The 22563-nt window shown below is 41.6% G+C and overlaps 1 protein-coding gene across 1 annotated transcript in view; it reads left to right on the top strand.

Annotated features, from left to right (window-relative positions):
• VIPR2 (vasoactive intestinal peptide receptor 2) overlaps positions 1–22563 on the top strand; it is a 1176106-nt gene that overhangs the window by 191977 nt on the left and 961566 nt on the right. Inside the window, exon 2 of the mRNA XM_069647991.1 lies at positions 11859–11961. Within this exon, the coding sequence (XP_069504092.1) occupies positions 11859–11961 (103 nt within the window). The remainder of the gene's footprint in view (positions 1–11858; positions 11962–22563) is intronic.

The raw sequence follows: 22563 nt of genomic DNA, 5'->3' as shown, positions 1-22563 counted from the left end.
CATTCCCTCTTGAACTAGAACCAGACACCTGAAGTTCTGGAAACAGCTCAAGACCATCCCTTTCTCCTCTGCTTTCTCTCCCTCCCCTGTTGACCTACCTGTCTGCTGTGCCGACTGGTTGCTTGTCTACCCTCAGAGTCTCACTGGGTACCAGGCTCCTCCATTCTCAGTCTCCCCTGCACTTCCCCTGGGTATACCATGCACTCAGAGGCTGTAACTCTACAGTCCCCCGCCTGCTTGCACTTACCCAGAGGCGTGCTGCCTTGACTGCGCTTACTCAGAGCAATGCTACACTGATTGCACTCACCGTTCCCTCTCCCTGGCTCTTCCACCTCTCCCTTCCCTCGGCTCTTTGGGTTGTCGCACTTGCAAGATCTGAATGACACAAGGCCCAGTAAGATCGTTTGTCTTCCCTCTGTCTTCCCTCCCTTGTCTTGTCGTGCCTAGAAACAGTTGTATACATGTGCATTATAAATGATTTATCATATCACATCATATCATATCCCCAGTGCATGCAACACACTCCCAGATGGGCATGCTTCTCTCTGACAGTGAAGTCTGCTAGTCTGTCGTATATGAACGCTCTCTCAAAACAAACGACAGGTTCCATGCCTTTCCATTAGAAGCAGTCACTGCCAAATCGTCATCATGGAGTAAATAATACAAATTATGAATTATGCAATGATGACCTATTACAGTTTGTTTTTTTGTAAGGTATATGCAAGAGTTTTCAAATGTACCTTGTTTGCCATACTGCAACATTTTTATTTTAGACAGCGCAGACGTGCAGTGGCAGAAACCCCAGTTATTGTGTGGACTTTCTTAGTTAAGAGCAGCAAGAATTTGTAGAGTAGAGTATCAAGTATGTAATTGGATTATCCTGGTTTCAAAAATGTTAACTGTGTGTATTTTCAATGTTTTTAAGGAATTAATTTCCAAAATCATGGATGGATTTTCAAAGAAAGGGCAGAAATAGGTAACAATTGCAAAGACATTAAATAATTGGTATCATCCCTAGAATTTTCAAAGAGATTAAATCATTGCCATCATCCCTATGGTAAGTAAGAATAGCAACACTACATACAAGCTACAAAGGAAAATTGAATCGGCTATACACTTTACTAACAGCCACTATTCGAAATGGTCTGAAATGTGGTTGCTATGCTAGAAGATTGAGACAAGAGCAGCACACTGCTGCCACATAAACCCTTCAAAATAATGGCACCAAAGTAATTCTTTCCTACCAAAGACAGCTCAGGAAATGCATATGTGGATGACAGCCATATAATTCAGTCTTTGCGGAATTGGTCATACATTTGTAAACAAATAGTACTTTGTCTGATCAGCACATATCGAAACATCCAGGTACAAAAGCTTAGTGAATCCATCAGTATAAAGCAGAACATGTTCAGCTCAGATGAAGAGATTATCAAAACAATTAAGTCACCAACACTGGACAAATGAACAGGCTGTGCAGGTTTACATTAGTTTTTTTCAATATATATGCACAGGCATCATTAGCCAAAAAGTATTTAATTGATGCACATTCATACATTCATTTTTCATTTACATGAAACAAATACCAGTATTCCTAATTCCTAATTCCTAAACCCAACAAGGTCCATACAGAATGCTGAAACTTCAGACCAATATTGCTGATCAACCTTTGATGCAAAGTTACGAACAAGATATGGCTAACATAACATACTACAGGTAATCAAATTCATGCCAGGAAAAATTCAGGAAAAACATGTCCATGCATTCTAGGTAGACCTAAACACCACAAAACATATAATTAAATCAACTGGAGTTGTTTATTTAAAATTATGTTATCAAGGAACTCTGGGGAACAATTCTACAAACATGTCTATATAGTTCTGTGGTCAAGGAACACATGTGGTAATTAACACCAATTACCATTTAACTTTACAATTCCCATTACTTAAAGTGCCCAAGAAAGGATTTGCACCATCACCACTTTTGTTCATTAGAGCTCTGGCACTGCTGCCCATAGCTATCCAGGATTACAGGCACGTGTATGGTAGAAATCAGAGGCACCGAATTTAAGATGCTGCACTTTGCAAATGACATGCTTCTGATTATTATAGAATGACACATATCGATAACATCACTGTTTGATCAAGTCGTAGCTGGATAAGAGGTTAACTGGTCAAAAGCAAAGATAAAGCTGATATTCCTAAATGTGCATGAAAATAAAAGTCAAAAATTAAATTCAGCTGAGAACCAAAAGAAATAAATTACTTGGGCATCTTAATAAATGTTGACATATCTAAACTGCTGAGAACCGCAACCTACATCAAGAAATGTCCAACATGGAGACTGCTCTGGTTGACTAGGAAAGTCCAGGTAGAGTGTGCATGCTAAAATTAACATCTTAGACATCGCTGCCCTCCTTTTTTCATATTCCACATACTCCAGGTCCGTTTTGGGTCAGCCACTCTGCAGAGAATTGAGACCCAATAGAAGAACCTTTTGTGGAGTCCAGAGGAAAATAAAACACTTTCCTCACTGTGTTCCCACAGCTGAAGGAATATGGCCAAGCTTTCAGAATCCTGAACACAAGTGATTGACTTGACATGGCTGATACATACACCCCTACAATTGTCAACCATAGACTGAACGTGGTGGACCTGTGAAGCACATTGTGGACAAACGGGATAACATTCACAACACCAGAGCTAAAAACATCTCTCCACACATGGCTGATGTTACTAAAAAACATGAAATAAAAGTGGCCTTACTCCAAACTACCTGCTCTGATCAAATGTATGGAAGAACACTCTCCTATGAATTGAAACTGAAAAATACTTTTTCAAAGACTAATCAAAATGCGGCTTCCAGAAACCCTCACAAGGATTGGAAGGAGGCACCATAAAATCCTTTGTAAAACTTCCTAAGACCTATCATGTTGCGCACAACCAAATGTGAACTTAAATGAACATCACAAGGAGCGTGGAGTTAGCAATGTTTTCACTTGATTTGGATTCTGGTCTGTCAAAAGACCTAATAAAGATTGTCAACCTCAAAAAATCGCCTGCATTGATAGCCAAGATTTACATAACTGGGAGGTACACCGAAACAGATCTGAACCATACGAGGCAATTCTGTTTGAAGACACACACTGCCCAACATTTGTCCTGGTACTCCTGTAGAATATTATATTGTATCCGGATCTAATTGGTGCTTATGGAAACTTCAAAGGTTAAACCTGTTGACTGATGACAATTGCTGGAGTTTTAGGGGCACGGAGTGAACATGATACTTATGTGTTTGCTGTGTCTTATCCACTTAAAGGACTGGTGGAAGGACCCAGAAAATAGAACTTTCATAATCAAAGGGCTAGTGACACAACGAAAAAACAGACACTGCGTAACTGAACACATTTTTCGGTGGGAACATTTGAAAACTGGATGGGAGACATAAGCAACTTGGCAGTCCTGACATAGATAGTTCTTACCCACTACGATGAAGAATCCTACTTCAAAGACCTATGGAATAATTTCCTGGCTGTCCACAAAGGACAATGCAATAAACATTCTTGGGGCACATCGGCCAAAAACCTCAACAGATTACAAGTCACTCAAAACAATGCCCATAGAGCTGCACTAGGCATTCCAAAAGGGGAGCATCTCACCCAGGCGAGAAGGGATGCTCACTGGCTCCCAGTCAAAGAGCACATTCTATTTAAAACCCTGCCCATTACGCATGCGTGCCTCTCTCGCAAACCTCCCCTTACCTATTAGAATAAATACTATGGGTCACCTCCTCCAGACCTAAATGAACTCACCACTCCAACCAGATCTACCTCCCCACTTTCAAAAGAGCTAAAGCTGGAGGTTCCAGCTTACAATATCTAGCACCAAAAAATTGGAATGATCTGCCCACATCACTTAGAAATGAAACCTCATACACTGTCTTCCGCAAATCACTTAACACCAAACTCTTTAAGATACTCACGCCCAGAACTTCATCATTATGAGCTCCACTGGGTTTCCCTTATAACCAGAGTACCATTTATGCTAACCAGAGTACCATTGATGCTAAGCTAACATCATGTAACTGCCTTTTTGTTGTTGACTTGGTTCCCCTGTATCCATGGAACCATTAGTCGAAACATTATGTAGCTTTCCTTGTATTCTTAACAGTCGTGCTTTGTTTGCTCTGTACATATTGTGTTTCCTATTGCAAACAAGTAAGCCCTATTGTAACAGCGCCACAATGCCCAACGGCCGCTTTGTGCACTTTATTAATGTAAACAAAAAAAAAGAAAAAAAAATACTTGGTGCACAGTTATTGTATGTCTCTTACACCTGTCCTCTTTGGGCAATAACTAAATTGAGCTTTGGTGAAATCTCTGCCTAAGAAATGTTTTAGACGGGATGAACATCATTGTCTTAGTGATTTTAGTCTATACCCATAGAGCTTTGATTAGTTGAAAATGCAGCTCAATTTATACCATGCTGTTATATTACCATACTTCTTTTAGCTCCTTACTGCAACCTCCACTAAACTACCCAAAAGTGGATGATAACTTTATGCTAGTTTTGCACTTGAGGAATTATTACTGCAGTATCTTGTCTCAATAAAAAACAATAAAAATGATATTCTGAAAAAAATGTGTATCTCACAATCTCCAATCTTTACAGAATCCAATTTCCAAATTCATAATTAAATACCTCCCGACATTATCAGGACTCCCTAGAAGCATTGCTTAATGTCTTTGTGGAAACTTTGCATGACTTACAAACTGTTAGTATGCAAAACAAATTGTCTGCTTGCCAGATCTGTTCACCTGACTCTTCCTCCCTATGTAAGTGTAACTGGTTGCAACAGCGCCTTAATGCCTCAGGGTTTTGTGCGCTTAATGAATGTAAAAATAAATACATAAATGTTCATATGTAGTTTGGGGTGTCCCAGGTTATACTTCCGCAGGGGCACTTCATTTAGAGATTGGCATGATTAGTCAGGAATTTTAGTCAAGAGCAGCCCCTAATTGTAATTATTTTAAAAAAGTTGGGGGTTTAATGTGCAAAAGTTTGTTCTTGACTGAATATAAACTAAATGCATAAATAAATAAATAAATACATTTAAAAAGATGTTGGGGGAGGGCAACAAATAAAATCACAATTGAAAAATGGTTTATATAAAATGTGACTTTCTCCTGCAAGGGATTAGTGTAAATGGCTCCAGAAGGCCAAATCACTCTTTAAGGAATGAGATGTGGGTGCCCCTATTTAACCAGTCAAGAGGGTAGGATATCTTAAATGATGTGTATTTTTAAGTTTGAAATATCTTGTATGCAGGTACTGGCAGACTAGGAGGGTACTGCTGTCCGGTTGTCTCTGAGCCTACACAATAAGGCAACATCCCTGGATACTCAAGAGACGTATTCAGAATATAAGGTCTCATCTAATTTGAGTAAACAAATTACAAAAATGTGGTTTAACGGGTTCCACCTGAGAGATCGATCGTACAAATGGGAAAAGTCGAGTTCGAGGAAACAGTGTAAAATGAAGTATGGGAAAAAATAGATGACCCAATCCACTTTCTCCTTGACTGTCTGGAGTATGTCCGCCTCTGGGAAATGTTTCTGAGACAGTGACTGGGTATGTCCACGGTGGTCACTTTAGAATCTTCTTCAGGGTCTCTACTTTCTAGTACCAATTTCATGACAATTATAGGTTGCTCTTAAAAAGAGAAGTTTGTATGCCCCAATAATGCATTTTTTTTATTTTGACCCAGAAAGTTTTTTCTTTTTCCTACGGTATTGTATGGTTTTAAGTTGTTTATACAATCGTGCATGACATTCCTATGTTTTTATGAAATGCTAATCATGAGATGTTTGTGTTTTTTGTTCATGGAGAAATTTAAATAAATATATGTACTACTGCTACTACAAACATGTGTTGTGTAAATTCTTACTGAAGTTAGATGTGTGGTGTGGTGAATGTATGGAACTCACATCCAAAAGAGACTTACTCCCACGAACTGGCATAACCTACTCAATGATAAATTCTGACAATTTCAAATCCTTTGAGATTTGCGCATTGCCATTTTTACATTTACCTGCTCTACGTAATGTTTATTATATATATTTATTTTTCTACCGCTTTGCATAAATACACAAGTTGACAAAACACAGTGCATCATTGAATATTTCTCATCATTTCCCCTACTGACACCAAAACCATTGAAGGATTATTGAGGAGCTGGTAAAATTGGGGTAAATCAAATGTTGCAGTTTTGACAACCAACACAAATGTTATTTCTTTAGGATGTGTAATCCAGTATTGCATTGTCTGTCCTTGAGCACGTTTGAAATTCCATTTTTTGGAGACACCATATAATTGGAATGTAAGCGTCAATAACGTATTACTTTGATTTCGTGGATTGAACACTTTGTTTAGCATTTATATGTCTTGCTTCATTTCTAGAGTAACTCAATGACAAAAGAAAAAAGTTGTCTAAATCGTCTCCATAGTTTAACATTTAGGAAACAGTTTTACACATCTGACTGGCAGCAATTAGACTTAATACCAGCTCCAAGGAAAAGCCTCTACTTCTTCTGCCATGATGTCTATCATGCAGTTTAATACTAATACTGGTCCTTTCTCCTGGGTGATGCCAAACTCAAATATTTAATATGCACCCCTTTGCAAAGGCACATATAAGACGCAAGACAAATGCACACTCCGGTGATTTTCCACCATACATCACATGTTCATTACTTTTTATTTGAAACAATCCTTCTTTAGGTAATTCAAACCCAATTTGTCATTTTGGAAAGCTTTTACTCGTTTTAAGGCTTATCCTCGTCCATCATAAAATGACTTGTATATTTTGGGTATTTCTTTCCAGGCATCATCAGCCTGCATACTTTAATGGAACAGCTTTACATGATGTGGCAAGCTTAGTGTTCCATGCCAAATTCATGTGACCACATCTGCATTCCTCTCAAAGAGAAATAGGCCTTGGGGGGGAAAGCTTGCATGTTGTTTACTTCCACCAAAGTGTATTACATTTGTTATCCAACCTCTCAGGGCTCGTCTGATACAAATAATACTGAACTACTTTCCAGTGTCTTTACCTCTCTCTCTCTCTCTCTCTCCCGCTATATATATATATATATATATATATGGATATTTAGCCAACAAGGCCTTTTTGTGGACATGAGACTTCACTGACACGTTCGAGTCCAATAGGAACGGGCACGGACCCAGGACTGTGCCAATTGCATGACTTGATCCGAACGAAATAGAAGAAACACAGTATTTGGCAAATTGAATTTGGACTCAATAATAGCCTTAGAACTCTCCAAGCAGAGGATGTCTTCTGAAAATAACTCGGCAAGATACACCCACGTATCTTTGGCACACTGATGTAGGCACATACTATAGCCACTGTCACTAATCCCAGTAACTCCACATAGAGATTGAACAAAACCAGAGCGATGATGGATCCCTGCAGGACACTGCATTCTGCTGTAAATTGCTGGGAACGGGCGGGGTCAGCCCGCACAGTTTGGGATCTTGCCTGATGATTAATACCACTTCATGACACTTCATCCTATACGCATGCAGGGAGAGAGAATGAAGCAAAGGGCCCTATATTCCACTGTGTTAACAGCCATTGAGAGGGTACTACTCGAAAATATCGAAAGAAAATTGCTGAATGTGCGTTTACTGCGCATTCAGCATGTGAAAAACAAACAAATCCCATAATGTCGAACAAGGGTAGTAGGGCTTGCTGGGGTGTACCCTGCTTCCCTTGTTCTGCATGATTGGTTCACGGGTTGCAGGGGTGTCCCCCACTTCCTTAATATGGAAAACCGGGGAAAAAGAAAGCGAACAAACAAAAAAGTAAAAAAACTGACCCTGCAGCGGAAGTTCCGCCCCACAATGCAACAGGGAAACAGACAGGGTAAGTAAAAAAGGTAAGTGCACAAGGGTGATCTACATGATTACTGTGCACCACAGTTTTCGAATTTGAAATGTTCCGATTCGAGATTTTCGGTTTTGCAATAACCACGTAAATCCGTTGAGAGTTCTAATAACACCAGCAGTCCGGCACTTCCATGGCCTGTCATATGAAGCACACCATCAGTGACCTACAAGGTAGCAGTCTTGGTATTAATCTTGAAGCAGAGACCAGATTTTTATGGTATTAAAAGGCTGTTGTTCTCTACATATTCCTGTAATTGGATGATTGTAGATTCTCCTATCAGCCTTCCAAGAAAGGTAAACTGGTTAATGGTATGAAAATACTATTGTCGTTTTTGGAGGGAAGTGATAAGGCTATTCTTTATGCAAAAAAAGAAAAACTTCTCTGACAAAGAAACATTCAGAATGAACTGTCATTGTTCAGAAAAGTTTAATGAAAACTGCTTGATGAGTTTAGCTGCAAGAATATCATTTGCATTGAACATGGGCTTTGGTGTGAAGTCTCTTACCGATGCCGCCTTCGCAGAAGGGGTCTTTACCCCAGACCTTTGTATCCCGTGTGTTACCCACCATGCAGAGGTGGTGTGTGTGTCTGGGACAAGCAGAAAGGTGAGCGGGGAGTGGGCAAGAAGGTGGTGTGGATTTTGAGGTGCAGAAGCAGAGCAGCCTGACAAGAAAAAAAAGTAGTGAGTTTCAGATAAGTGTGGGGGTGCCGTTTGAGACATTGGGTGAATGGGGGAACCCAAGCTGAGGTGTGCACAAACAACATGGTGAGATTCAGGTAAGTGTGAGGGTGCCCGGGACTGAGGTTGAAGGCGGAAACCCATTTCAAGACAAACAAGGCAGGAGGCAGGGATGGAAGTTGGAAGTGGGGGACCTTCTAAGAAGCAGGACAGGGTGCGACAGGGCAGGGAGCAAGGAAGAGTGCTCCACATCAAATGCTATATGGGTAAGACCTGCACAGCAATATCCCACAAAATGAAAGACATGAAACTGAAGCAGAACTGAGCAGATTTTTAAAGGCAAACAGGTCAATGCTCTGAAAAGAGTCCCAAGTAGGGTAGTGAGATCTTTGAGTAGAGCAACGGGTTTATGAATCAGTTTTACCTTTAATTCTCTTTCAATTAAATTAGGTTGAACCAGAAAAAAGGAGTTGAGTCGAGAACATATTGCACGTGTAGACTGAATAGCAGTTGCCAGAATGGCCCCATTCTGGCAACTGCGCAGTGCGCAGTGTTTTACTCTGTGGAACATATATGCATTCAGGGCTGGATTGATTGGATTGGAATAAAAGCTGCACTAGCTTGAAAAGTCACTGACCACCAATGTCTAAGGGCATCCAGCACGTCAATCGGTGCAGCACATTTTACGCCATGACTTCCCTAACTTCCAAAGTAATCTTTTATTGGTATAAAAATCTTGGGAAACCATGGCTTTTGAGGCTTTAATTATTATGTTCTTTGGAAGAGACTGAAGTAAGCAATTACAGAACCCTTCTTAGATTAATATTTCAAAGATGCAAAATACTCTTAACCACTTCCATTCATTCAAGTGCAATACATTCTGGGGGGAGGCACTTAAGTACTGGTGATTCAAATTTTTTGATTTTACACATACACTCTTTTGCTCACCAAGGTGATGTAAAAAGGTAGTCAAAGGGTTAAAAGGTTAAAAGGAACAAGAACATTATCTATCCAATCAAAATTGTCTTTCTGCTCCATACAAATAAATGGGGAACATCTTACTATGAAGTCTAAAATATTGCCTTTTATTTGTGCAGTAGAGGTAAAAAGTGGATCAAAAGCACAAGTTCATAGAAGAGCAGGGAACTGTGCACACATTGTATTGCCATTTGCTGGAGCTAAGGAAGGAGTTACGAGCATGGGAAAGACTGGCAGAAGACCCTATGTTCAAGGAACAGGGAAACTACATCTGGCACATGATAAAGTAGATTTAATGTATCAATTCAATAAAAAAATAAAAAGTAGATACTGATAAAAGATAACCTCAGATATATGTGTGAAAGATTAAAGCAATCCCCTCACCCTCTCTCCGACGTGAGAGGAAGTCAACATGGAGCAAATTTAAAACAGTTGGCAGTAGCTCATCAAAGTGTTGTGCTGAAATTCCTGTACAGCACACTGATATGCAAATTAATATTTCTCCTCTGTGAAAGGTACAGTGATCTAAAACATGATTGTAGATCCTCTGGAGCAGGAAAAATCCCATGGAACAGGCTGTTCCAAATGTACATTTGGCAAAACCTGGGGATTAGCCCTAAATTACTCAGGATATTCCAGAAATGGACCCCTTGCTCACTGTGCTTGGGGAGGCTTAACCTCATGTCACTGATGATGCTGAACAGTCAATGGAGTGGGGTTGTCGGACATGGTAGGGCTGCCCCACTTTTGATTTGAACTCAGTGCGATATCTTAATATGCAGAGGGCTGCTGAGTTGGGGAACTAGCCTACAACCAAAAGCCAGAACGTAGAACAAAAGATTTGTGGCTGAAACGCATATCTGGGTCTGCAGATGGTACTCTTGTTCAAACGGGAATTGCCTGGCATTTCTCTGGTGAACTGCCTTTATGGGTGGGATCATACTGATATGCAAATGTGTATTTCTCATCTGTGAAAAGTACAGTCAGCTAAAAAGTGTAGACCCTCCGGAGTGGGAAATACTTCGTGTTCTCAGTAGAGGGGCTCCAACATTTCTGTAAATAATGTCATAGTTAGCCATAGCCTTTGGAAAATAAGTGATTCCTGCACATCTACATTCAGACTCCGAATGAGCCATGGGAAAGCTGGAAGGGTCTTCGCTCTTCTCGGGGCCAGCGCCTCTTGGGGGCCTAAGCGGCGGGGGCGACTGGTGGTAGCAATGAGGGCTCAGCTTCCCCCAAATAAACGGCACTCCCCCAGCCCAGGAACACCTGAAGGGGCAGGCGGTGCTCAGACACGAAGAGTTAGGGGAGTTGGGCCTACTGTGGACTTTGTCCGGAAAAGGGGGAAGCAGGTTTTTGGACACCGAGCAGTCACTGCACCTTTGGAACATTTTCACAAAGTTGTTTGCAGTGTTTTGAATATAAAAAGCTTACACCATTGGATTCTGCGCTACTACTGGAGTGGCCAAAATTCCGGTGTGACAAGGTTTTCTGGTCAATGGGACCGGACATGGCTGACTGGGATTAAGGATCCCATAGCTAGTTGGATGGCGCTGTGTCGCTTGTGGTGAATTGGGCTAAATGTCGGCTCTTGCATACTCCTGCCAGGAGGCACTGTTGCCATTTTGTAAATGCTGTTTGGGGCCTCAGGGCCCCGCAAATGAAAGGAGGTCCTGTCTCAATATGACCTGAGCTGCCAACAGTGATGTCAGTCACGATAATGCCCAGACATTGGCACATGGTATCTGCTCAGCGTCAGGGTCTTGAAACATTTCAAACATTAATTGGCTGATTGTTCAAGAAATACCTCTTTTTGTCAGTAACACATATCTAACATTGTCATTTAATTGTCTGATCTGTATGTTTTGTAGTCTGTTACGAATTACATATCTCCATGCATGGGTGCGTTTGGCACATGGCATCTGCTCAGCGTCAAGGTCTTGAAACATTTCAAACATTAATTGGCTGATTGTTCAAGAAATACCTCTTTTTGTCAGCAACACATATCTAACATTGTCATTTAATTGTCTGATCTGTATGTTTTTGTAGTCTGTTACGAATTACATATCTCCATACATGGTTGCGGTTGATACATATTTTATCTGCCAGTATCGCAACCACAACAAGCATTATTAGCAGTCATTTGAAGCATGATCTATTTGCACCATAAATATGGCTGTATGCAAATATGCAATAATGTTTATTCTTATGGGCATGCCATGTTTTATTTCTATAGGTCAATGGCTTCCACCCTGAATGCAGATTCATAAAGGAAATCCGCGAGGAGGAGATAAAATGCATGGATTCCCTAAGCAATCAACCTGTGGAAGGGTTCAAAGGTAAGTCCTACTACTGCCATCCTGCTGGGTCTCCAGTGTTCCGCTGCAACATGAGAATGTAGAATGGCACAGCAGAATAAGGTTGGAAGGCACATCCAATCTGCCTGTTTTCCTGTTTACACTCATCGCTCAGATCAACAGTTGCCTTAATAATATTATCACTTTTTTCAGTTGTGTTACTGTCTTGTTCCTGCCCCGTCCCTTTTTTAAATTAATTTCCCAGCCTTGCCTTTGCCTCTAATTCACAGAGGCATTTCCATGGATTAGTATTGCTATCGTTGACTATCACATTTTCTTAATATCGCACCTGCTGTCCCATACCTCATAGCATACCCTCAGTTTATAGAGCTACATTTGGCTGCAAAATGCTTAGCTCTTGATCAAGACTTGAGTGTTAAGTCATTCCTCGCTGTTGCAGTGCATCTGTGTTATTTTTCTGCTGGAGCTGTGTCTTCAAGAAGACTTACTCATGATGTGTCTAGGGAAAATACATGTTTAAAATATATTTTAAAAATGCTTTTGTTGCACAATCCGCCTCCCAACCTGCCAAAATCAGCGCTCCTCCTGAGGTGCCGTGGAGCCCAGAGGACTGAGATAGCATTTTTTTACTGGACATCTATGACAGATGTCTAGTAAAAAATACCATGCCTGCCCCCTGGGTGCACCACCGCCTTGCATGCACACATAAACATGTTGATTGTGTGCCTCTGTGAGGCGCTGTGGGGCCCAGGGGACAGAGATGTTTTTTTACCTGGACATCTATCATAGATGTCTTGGAACAAAATACCATGCCTGCCCCGTGGTCCCTCAGTGCCTTGCATACACACATAATCACATTTATTGTGTGCATGTGCTAGGCACTGTGGGGCCCATGGGACAGGCATGGTATTTTTTTACTGGACATCTATGATAGATGTCCAAAAATACTGCGCCTGACCCCTGTCTCCCCCCAGTGCCTCACATGCAATCACATTCAGTGTGTGTTTCTGAGGCACTGGGGCCCAGGGGACATGCATGGCATTGTTTACTGGATATGCCCAAGAAAGAATGCCAGCCCAGTCCGCTGGGATTCCTAGCGCCTCACAAGCAACGTCATGCCTGGCCCCTATGTCCCCCAGCACCTCACATGTACACATAGATGATTACCTGTGCATGTGAGGCGCTGAAGGAATGCCCAGTAATAAAAGCCACAGCTGTACTCTGCGACCCCGGTGCCTGACACACATCTTGCCCCTTGGCCCCCCAGCTCCTCGCACTCGCACATAATCACATTCATGTTTAATGTGATTATGTCTGTGTTCAAGGCACTGGCACAATAGGGTCAGGCATGACAATTCAATTTACTGGGCATGGTAGATAAAGCAAGCATGATAAGTATTATCCAGCTAGACTAGCATTTTATTGCAGCCAGTCTAGTCATTTCTTATTGTGATATGACATTTTGTATTGGCACCTTTTTTAAAGTAAGCATGATACGTGTTATTACGAAGCAAGACTGGCATTTTTATGCAACCAGTCTAGCCATTTCTTATTGTGGTATGATGTTTTGTGTTGGGCATTTTTGATAAAGCAAGCATGATAAGCGTTATTATGTAGCTCGACTGGCAATATTATTGCAGCCAGTTTGGACATGTTTTCATACTGTGGCATGCGGTTTTAATGGTAAAGCCAACTGGAGTATGTTTTTACGTGGGGATACTGCAATATAGTGGCAGAACAAACATGGACATATTTTCTTACAGTATAGTTACTGCCATTATGCACAAAGCAAACATGAGTAGGTTCTTGTATGGGAATACTCAGATAAAATGGTGCAGTCAGCATGAAATGTATGGGCACAGCCACTGTGAAAATGTTTTATGCTGTCACATATTGTGGGCAAAGGCAGCATTAAAATGTGTTGAAGAAATGCTCCTGTGCACTGTTAATGACTTGCATCTATTGGATGTTTTCACGAGTTAGCCTACAAAACCAATTTCAAACTGTTTGGCTTTTTACCCAATTTTTTTGAAAAGTGTGCTCTACATTGCACCATTTTAGCACATTATTTAAATAAATATCTCGGTGGGAGAACCACCCCGGAATTCCCCTTGGTTGGTTGGGTCTCCATCGATACGCTCGGTCGCTATGGTATATCTGGGAGAAATATTTATGCCCCTCCAGTTAAAACATTCACCAGCTGCCACTGGAATGTTATGTATTTTTGGAGGGTAACCTACAACACCGCCATACCATCTTTATCTGAATAGCAATATCTGACATTTTTCAGAGAGAAAGTGAAAAACACGAAACTGTTCCACCAATATTGTTAAAACAGGGAAGCATGGCATAACATGTTAAAACTCCATTGATGTATGGTCTTTAAAAATGATTTAACTCCTTCACTGTTAGATAAACATACTAACAGACCAACGGCAGAACATTTGAGAGCTGCCATACAATAATATTAGCAAAGTGATGCTAAGTATTTGGCGGTGACGAGAGGCGGTGAATTCAGTAGCTCTGGTGTACGGTATCTTTAAGGAAATCTTCCAGTGTGAACCTACATATGGGCTCCATACCGTGAAGCAAAGCCAAGTGAGGCTTAGTGTTTGGCAGTGTTTGGTAGTAGTTTAATTGGGCTAATGCAAGGTTAGTGGCAAAGTTTGCCTTGTGGGACCTGCTCGCCCCGTTTTGCCACAGTCTGCCCTGCCTTTCACTTCACTACGATAAGGACCATGCATTAACCTGTTGCATTTACTTTGGAAGTCCACTTACCTATAATCTCTACCTGTGATGTGGCTGGGGAACTTTCTGTGATGCTTCTTGTGCCAAATAGCCATTCGGGCGGGATCGTTTATTTTCATCAGCTAACGACAATTTAGAGGTGACTGCAGGTTTTTGTACCTTGGAGCCTCTGTTGTTGTGCCACAGTGTTTTCACACATGTTATTTATTCCAGCCAATTGCCAAACAGCTTGGAAGATAGTTCCCGCTCGCAGCTATGCCTGCTACTCGTCATTATACTCAGCGCAGTAAAGAATGATCGGATTTGCACGCAAGCTCTAACTGCTACTCGCACTTTAAAGAAGAGATCTAGCAAGAAATGAAATCGACTATCTGAAACAGTAATGATTGGAATTGCCAATTCGATTGTGACTTAAATACACTGGAGATCAGTTATTGAGGCACAATAACAGTGTTCCTCAAACCAACATCGAGACCAACAATTATAGAGGCTACTTCTTCTAAAGAAATCTCAGACAGGGTCCTTACTGATCCGAATCTGTTAAAGCTATTAATGAAACATTGTTTGTTGGTACTGGCGAGTCACGCTATGCCTCTAGAGTACAACTATGTACAGCACAATTTAGTCATTCACAAATAAGCCTTAAGATGTTCTTTGTATTTGAAGTTTATTTTCTAGTACGAGCCGATACGTGTTTCGACACTAAGTCATTTTCAAGGCCAATGTCAAAAGTTCTATTCCCATAATCCAGTTTAATGCCTTTCATACTGGTTAGTTTTCCAAACCATGTATTACAGACCTCCTTGAGGTATCTTCCTTTGCCTTTGAATCCTTGAGTCATTCAGTTACCTCCCAAAAGTTGTCCTGTTGCAATCGAATTTCTCCCTTTCTGATTTGATTCCAAAAATATAAACAGGCTGTCTCCCGGGAGCCGCGCACATGTATTTAACTTGTGGAAATTCAACAATCAGCTAGTGAGACTAATTGGTCTGTGATCCATCTTGTCTTGCCCATAGTGACTGAATTCATTATGACTCAGGCGCCTAGCTTCTTAGAACTAGGTTATGAATTTGTGAAAGAAATAAAGCCTTTGATTAAACCACAAAAGAAAAATAGTTCTGGAGACATGTCTGCCAAATTATCTGAAATGGAAATTAAAGATATCTTTACTAAAATGTGTACTATGTTACAGACAAACATGCTTAACAATATTTATCCTCATTGTTCAAACAATTCAATCTCTGATCAGGTTGAATGACTGTGGAAAGACATAGACTAGAGGTTTTAAATTATTTGTGGAGAATCCTGTGGGGTTATCTTATCTACTTTCTTCAGATATTGTGCTGCTACAGGAAACTTAGTTAACACAGGATTTATTTATATACGGTTATGTGGTGCTTCAAAGGAAAGCTGTGAAACACTCGACTGGCTGATATTTCAGTGGGTTTATTATTGTTGCCATTAACTGCATAGAAGTTAACGAACTTTTACCCAATTTGCAATCTGATTTTGCTGGCCCAATATTGTGGAGAGGTTAAGTAGGGAGGAGAAATCAATGTTATTATTGATAAAAGTGTATATTCCCCTTGTAATGCAAAGTCTGAAATGATGATTGCACATATTGAATTGTTATTGGAGGTGTGCGAAAGTGCCTATCCGAAAGGTTTATTTTACATTGTTGGTAATCTTAACTTCCATCGCCCGCTTTTCACCAAACAAAAAAGATTATTATTTTGCCAATTTTGCCTATTTTATGTAAAACTCCTTATGTCTTGGAATAATCCTAACTCTATATACATCTATTTCCTAGAACAAAGAAATATGTCTGTTATACAAAATGTACTAAGTTCTTGGTTTGAAGAGACTACAGAATTTGTAAATGAGATTGGATGTTCTTGTACCCCTAATGATAACCTGTCTCTTAGGTTTAAAGAAATAAAACACAAAGCTGCAATTTTGGACAGAAATTACAGCTGTGCTTGGTTGTCCTCTGAGACCAGTTATTCAGAACATATTAGGCAGTCCTTCTTAGTAGACTCTCCTTGTACTTACATAAAGAACTTGCATAACTCCAAAGTCAGAAGATTCATTATGTGCCTTAGGCGTAATCAATCACTGTCAAAAATTGGTGCTTGGTATAGGATCCACACTGAAGAACGGATTTTTAGATTATGCAAGTCTAATGTTGAGACTGCTAGACATATTCTATGAAAAAGGGTATCTGAGACTTGGATATGATTTGAATTTGATCAGTTTTGGGTGCACGTATGTTTTGGGGAAAATGTCGTCATGAATTTTACATTGTATTATATGTGGCAAGAGATCTTAATAATTTAAACATGCCTGCTTTTTCTCTTATTTTTTTTAATTACAACATTTCATCTTAAAGTGATTTTAATTAATCATTCTTTATTTTATGTAATTTCAACTCGTATGTATTATCATTATTTTGTATGTGTATATGTTTATATTTAACCAATAAACGTTTACATTTAACCAATAACCAATAAACACAGTAAAACATGTAAACAATAATAATAATATTAGCATGACATTAGTGCTGTTGTTGACACCAAACTTAGTAATTTCAGTAGCTAGGAGATGTGCTATTTTTCACAAAGCAAATCTCTATTAGTCTCCCATCTGACCGTATCCAAGTCCCACTGAATGAATGCTTGTCCCGATTTGTTTGATTGATAAATAGCACAGCTATCTTTACTTTTGTCTAAGTCTGCTTACTTGAATCCTTTTACTTTCCTCAGTCTGCTTCTTGTTGGTTCACAGGTTGGTTGAGGTAAACTGAGGGAAAAATCATGTGGCAATAATTCAGAAGTTACATTTGTCAATCATAATTCTAGGTTTCGAGACGATTAGGAATGAGTGCAGTCATGCATTGATGCAATGAACCGGCACACTACCACTTTTATGCTATCCACTCTGGTCATTCTGGCATATTTAAGCAATAATACAGAGACTGTGCATGTGTTTGAACTATATTTATACATATATCAGACATGTACCACTATGTGGATCTAAAACTTTACACATGGTGCACATACTTCTCAAATTGGATTTTAGATCAAGTATGTTCACAGCTAGTTCTGAGTGATTTCTTGTGTGTAAAAAATACAATGTGTGTGTGTGGTAGAGAATTTACCATTGTTATGCTCGAAGGAAAATAGCTAGGGAAATAATGACTGAATCCCGATTCCCGATCTCAAAAATGTAGATTTCGTTTTCAGCAGATCATAGTTCTGAATCCAACTCCATCAGTCAAATTTCTTTTTTACACACTGAGGTTGACTAAGCAGGTCAACTATGTTCAAGTCAGCATTATTTAAAGTGGCTTCAAGTAGCTGTTGCCAGTCTTCAAGAAGGCTCAGTCGCCCACTGTCTGAACAATGTTCAAAGAGTTGGTATGACAGAGGCAGTGGTTTCAGCTTCATCTTTCGTAACACCATTAGTGATTTCCACAAAACGCAACTATGTATTGAGTTTATTGATAATTCATATCAAAGAGAGACCATTAAGATGTACGAGGGTAAATGCAGTACCCGACGCCAAAATAAACCTTCAAGTTCCTGCCAAAATTGGGCTTCAATGTTCCAGCCTGATTCAGATCCAAATGTAATAGCAGGTAGAACCTTTTGGATGTAAAAAATGAGTACTGGTTCAAGTGAAAATGTACCATATTACGTGTTTATTTTTGACACTTGAATGCTAAATTTAATCATGCGATGTGTAAGGTTCAACTTCCAATGTTGTTAATTAATGGAGGTGTTAAAGGTTATTCCAAGATATCGAATGGAATTTACCGAGTTCAAGGAGGTTCCATTGATTTTCCAGGAAAAAGACTTGTCTTTTCTGGAACCCCCGGCCCCAATGGTCACAATCTTTGTTTTACTTGTATTTAGTTCGAGATCATTTCTGTTAAGATACTCATACAGGCTTATTATCAGGCGTTGAAGACCGATCTGTGTAAAATCCATTAGGACGAGATCGTCAGCGTATGTTATGCAGCGAATTTCAGTGTTGTTTATCTTTGGCGAGAAGCATCTGACATCTTCCAGGTGTTTTGGGAGGTCAGAAATAAACAGCTTGAAAAGTTTGGCTGCCAGAGGACATCCCTGTTTCACCCCTTTATCAGTAAAGATTTTACTCGATAGATCTCCTTGGTTGTTTAATCAAATCCGAATGGAGGTATTGGAATGCAGTGCCTTAATTGGTTGTAACAACTTTTGAGGGCAATTCCAATTTGACATTTTCTGCCTGAGCTTGACATGATTGACACTGTCGAACGCACCTCGCAAATCAATAAATGCCAGACGTAGTCTCCTTTTTGCCTTTAAAGTTTCTGATTTTAATATATTTAGAATCAGTAAGTTGACCTCGACTCCAACTCCTTTAGTAAAGCCAGTCTGACGAACGTCATAGATTTCTTGTCGCAAGGACCACTGTACAAGTCGTTGTCTTAGGAAAGAGGCAAATAACTTGCCTATCGTATCTAACAGGGCAATCGGGCGATAGTTGTCAGGATCCGCCCGTATATGGGTACAATGATGGCTTCACGCCATGATTCCGGAATGGTCCTTGTGGAGGATAGTGAGCAGAACAAAACTTCTATGAAAGCTGACCATTGCGTTTCATTTTGTATTAGCATCATGTTAGATATCATGTCCGGGCCTGTGGTGTGTGAATTCTTCAAGGCGCGTATTGCAATTTTGATGTCATCTTGCAAAATTGCCATATCCCATGGGGTCACGTTGTCACATGAAACGGGCGATACTTCACTCAAAGGGGTGCTGAGTATGTTCACAAAGTGAGTCTCCCATGTGGGTGCATCGATTACATTTAGCACAGATGGTAGGTGACACGAATTTCCTGTGTTCAGAATGGCCCAAATTTCGCGTGAATTATTTGAAAGCAACTGTCTATCATTTGTTTTGCTTTTTTCTTGTTCGATGATCATTTTTGCAGATTTTAGCCAGTTCCGGTAAGTTTGAAGTCGTGCTCGGATTGCACTTTATGATATGATATGATATGGTATTTGTAACGCGCCTATACACAAGTGTTTCAAGGCGCGACGAGGCAGGGAGGGGGGGACAAGGGGAGACAGACAACGATCCTACTAGGCCAGGTGTCATTCAGATCGCGCAAGTGCAGGGGTAGGGGAGGGGGAAAAAGTGCAAGGGGAAGGGGAGGGGGAAAAGTGCAGTACAAGGTAAGTGGCGTACGTAATAAAAAAATAAATAGGGCCAGCTGGTGGCAAGTGTGAGGTAAGTGCAGAACAAGTGCTGGGGGAGGGGGGGGCTGTAGGGATACAGGGACAGTCCCGCAGTGCAAAGGGGTTCCAGGGCATCAGTGCAAGTGGAGAGTGGCAGGGCCCAGGACCGAGGCCGTTTAGAGTGGTCCAGTTGCAGGATCAGTGCAGTTTCAGTGAAAATTAATTAGCAGTTCAGCAGGGGAGAGGGAGAGGGAAAGCAGAAGCAAAGAGGAAGGTTTTGAGGTGCTTCCGGAACCGGAGATGGTTCTCCTCAAGTTTCAGGGAGGCAGGAAGGCTGTTCCAGAGGGAGGCCCCTGCCGCGGAGAGAGATCTACCCCCAGCTCGTTGCTTCGAGAAGCGGCTAACCCTGAGGGAGTTGGAGGCGGATGAGCGAAGGGCTCGGGAAGGAAGATATTTGGGAAGAGAGAGTTGAAGGTATTTAGGACCCATGCCCCAGAAGGCCTTGTGGACAATGCAGAGGGTTTTGAACTTTATCCTCGCAGCCACTGGGAGCCAGTGTAGAGATTTCAGTCCTGGAGAGATACGGTCCCCGGGCTTGAGGCCAAGGACAAGTCTCGCAGTTCTGTTCTGGATGAGTTGCAGAGGGCGGAGAGTGGAGGCAGGCAGATTAAGATAGAGGCTGTTACAGTAGTCCAGCTTCGAGAGAACCAGGGCTCGGGAGACAGTGAGCTTCTGGGGGAAGGAGAGGAAGGGAAGAATACCTCTGAGGAGGTGCAGCTGGTAGTGTGACCTCTTGGCGACGTCAGAAATATGAGGAGAGAAGGAGAGTGTGGAGTCGAAGATGACCCCAAGGTTTTTTGCCTTGCAGGTAGGAGCAGGGAGGGGGCCAAGGGAGGCAGGCCAGAGAGCTACAGGGAAGGAGGGAGTGGGAGTACCGATGAGTAGAATCGCAGTCTTACTGGCATTAAGGCAGAGGTCATTGGCGGCACACCATTCTTGGATAGTAGACAGACAGTCAGAGATGAGGGAAGGAGAGGGGGAGGCTGAGGGTAGCCTGAAAATGAGCTGGGTATCGTCCGCATAGCACTGGAAATTAGGGCAGAGAGCGGCGATGCGGTGGGCAAGGAGTGCCAGATACTGGTTGAACAGGCAGGGAGAGAGATTAGATGCCTGGGGGACACCACAGGTGGAGAAAAAGATGTCGGAGAGGAAGGACCCCAGTTGGACCTGGGAGGGTCGATTTGAAAGGAAAGAGGTCAACCATGCCAGAGCCTGACCAGTGATACCCAGGTTTTCCCGGAGACGGTTGAGCAGGATGGCATGGTTGACAGTGTCAAAGGCAGAGGAGAGATCGAGCAGAATGAGAACACACGGGGTGTTGGAATCAAGGTTCAAGAGCAGGTCTTCACGGATGTTCAGGAGAGCAGTTTCCGTGCTTCTGGCAGCTCTGAAGCCAGATTGATGGTCATGAAGACTACCAACAGATTCAGCATGGAGGTTAAGCTGGGAGATGGCCAGTTTCTCCAGGAGCTTGCCCAGGAAGGGAGTGATGGAGATAGGGCGATAGTTAGCCGGGCAGGAGGGGTCGGAAGAGGGTTTCTTGAGAAGAGGGTGCACAAGGGAGTGCTTGAGGGGGGAAGGGAAGACTCCAGAGGCTTTCAAGATTGTAGTCAGATAGTAGTCAGTGCCAGGGTATGGAGTCTATGTTTTGGGGGTCGCTATGACACCCCTGTGTCACGGCACAGAGGGTGCTGTGTGACACATGTGCATAAAGATGGTTCCTATGGGTGAGAGAAAAGATCCCATAGGCATTAAACACAAAATAGCCTAGAACACACATAGCAAAAATGCCTAAGAGTGGGAAAAAAAGTCTCATTCTTAGCAGGTAAAAAGAAACAAACCCTTCAAATCAAGCAAAGCTGCTGGGGGACTCTATAGGTAAGGGAAATTAGCCATAAAATGAGAATTGTCCCTAACACTCGCCCCCCGACCCCAGACTAAGGGACAGGAGGATCTAATCCACTCCTGGATGAGTCTCATACCTCTAGTCGGTTAAAGACATCCTAGAGAGACCATCAGCATTTTGGTGGTGACATCCTGACCTGTGTTCAATGGTAAAATCAAAGGTTTTCCTTTGTAAGCTATATGACCTACAAACCCTTTGAGAAACATCTTTGTTTTTAAATCTATAGGGGATCTGGTTGACCAGTCCCTCAGAAGTTGGTACAACTCCTGAACCTGTGATAGGCTTTTTCAAGGGGTCTTTATAAAGGATTCCCTTAGACCTAGAGGGGCCTCCAGGGTTCCTCACCACCTCTCTTGTGGGAGCAGGTTGGGTCTTAGGCCTCTTGGGTGAGGGGTTGGGGCTAGGCAATGTAACATTCAAAGACTCTCGCCCCCCAATGTGCACAGTTATACTAGCATGTATTAAATGCCTGGCAATATAACAGAGTTTTTGGTATGATGTAGTCTTTCTGTATCATGTAGCAGCTGATTGGCACCATGCCGGGGCCTCTCTGCATACCGCCTGATGTGATCTGACAGAGAGATGAAGCTCTCTCAAATAGAGATATAAAAATGGATTACAGCAAAGCCAGACTTTGATGGGCAGTAGGGGAAGGAAAAGCTGGTAATTGGGCAGTGCAAAACCC

The sequence above is a fragment of the Ambystoma mexicanum genome, chromosome 2q (assembly GCF_040938575.1).
Source record: "Ambystoma mexicanum isolate Mex_15411 chromosome 2q, UKY_AmexF1_1, whole genome shotgun sequence".
Lineage (NCBI taxonomy): Eukaryota > Metazoa > Chordata > Amphibia > Caudata > Ambystomatidae > Ambystoma > Ambystoma mexicanum.
The sequence above is the reverse complement of the archived record's forward strand: the minus strand, read 5'-3'. Positions and strand labels throughout refer to the sequence as shown.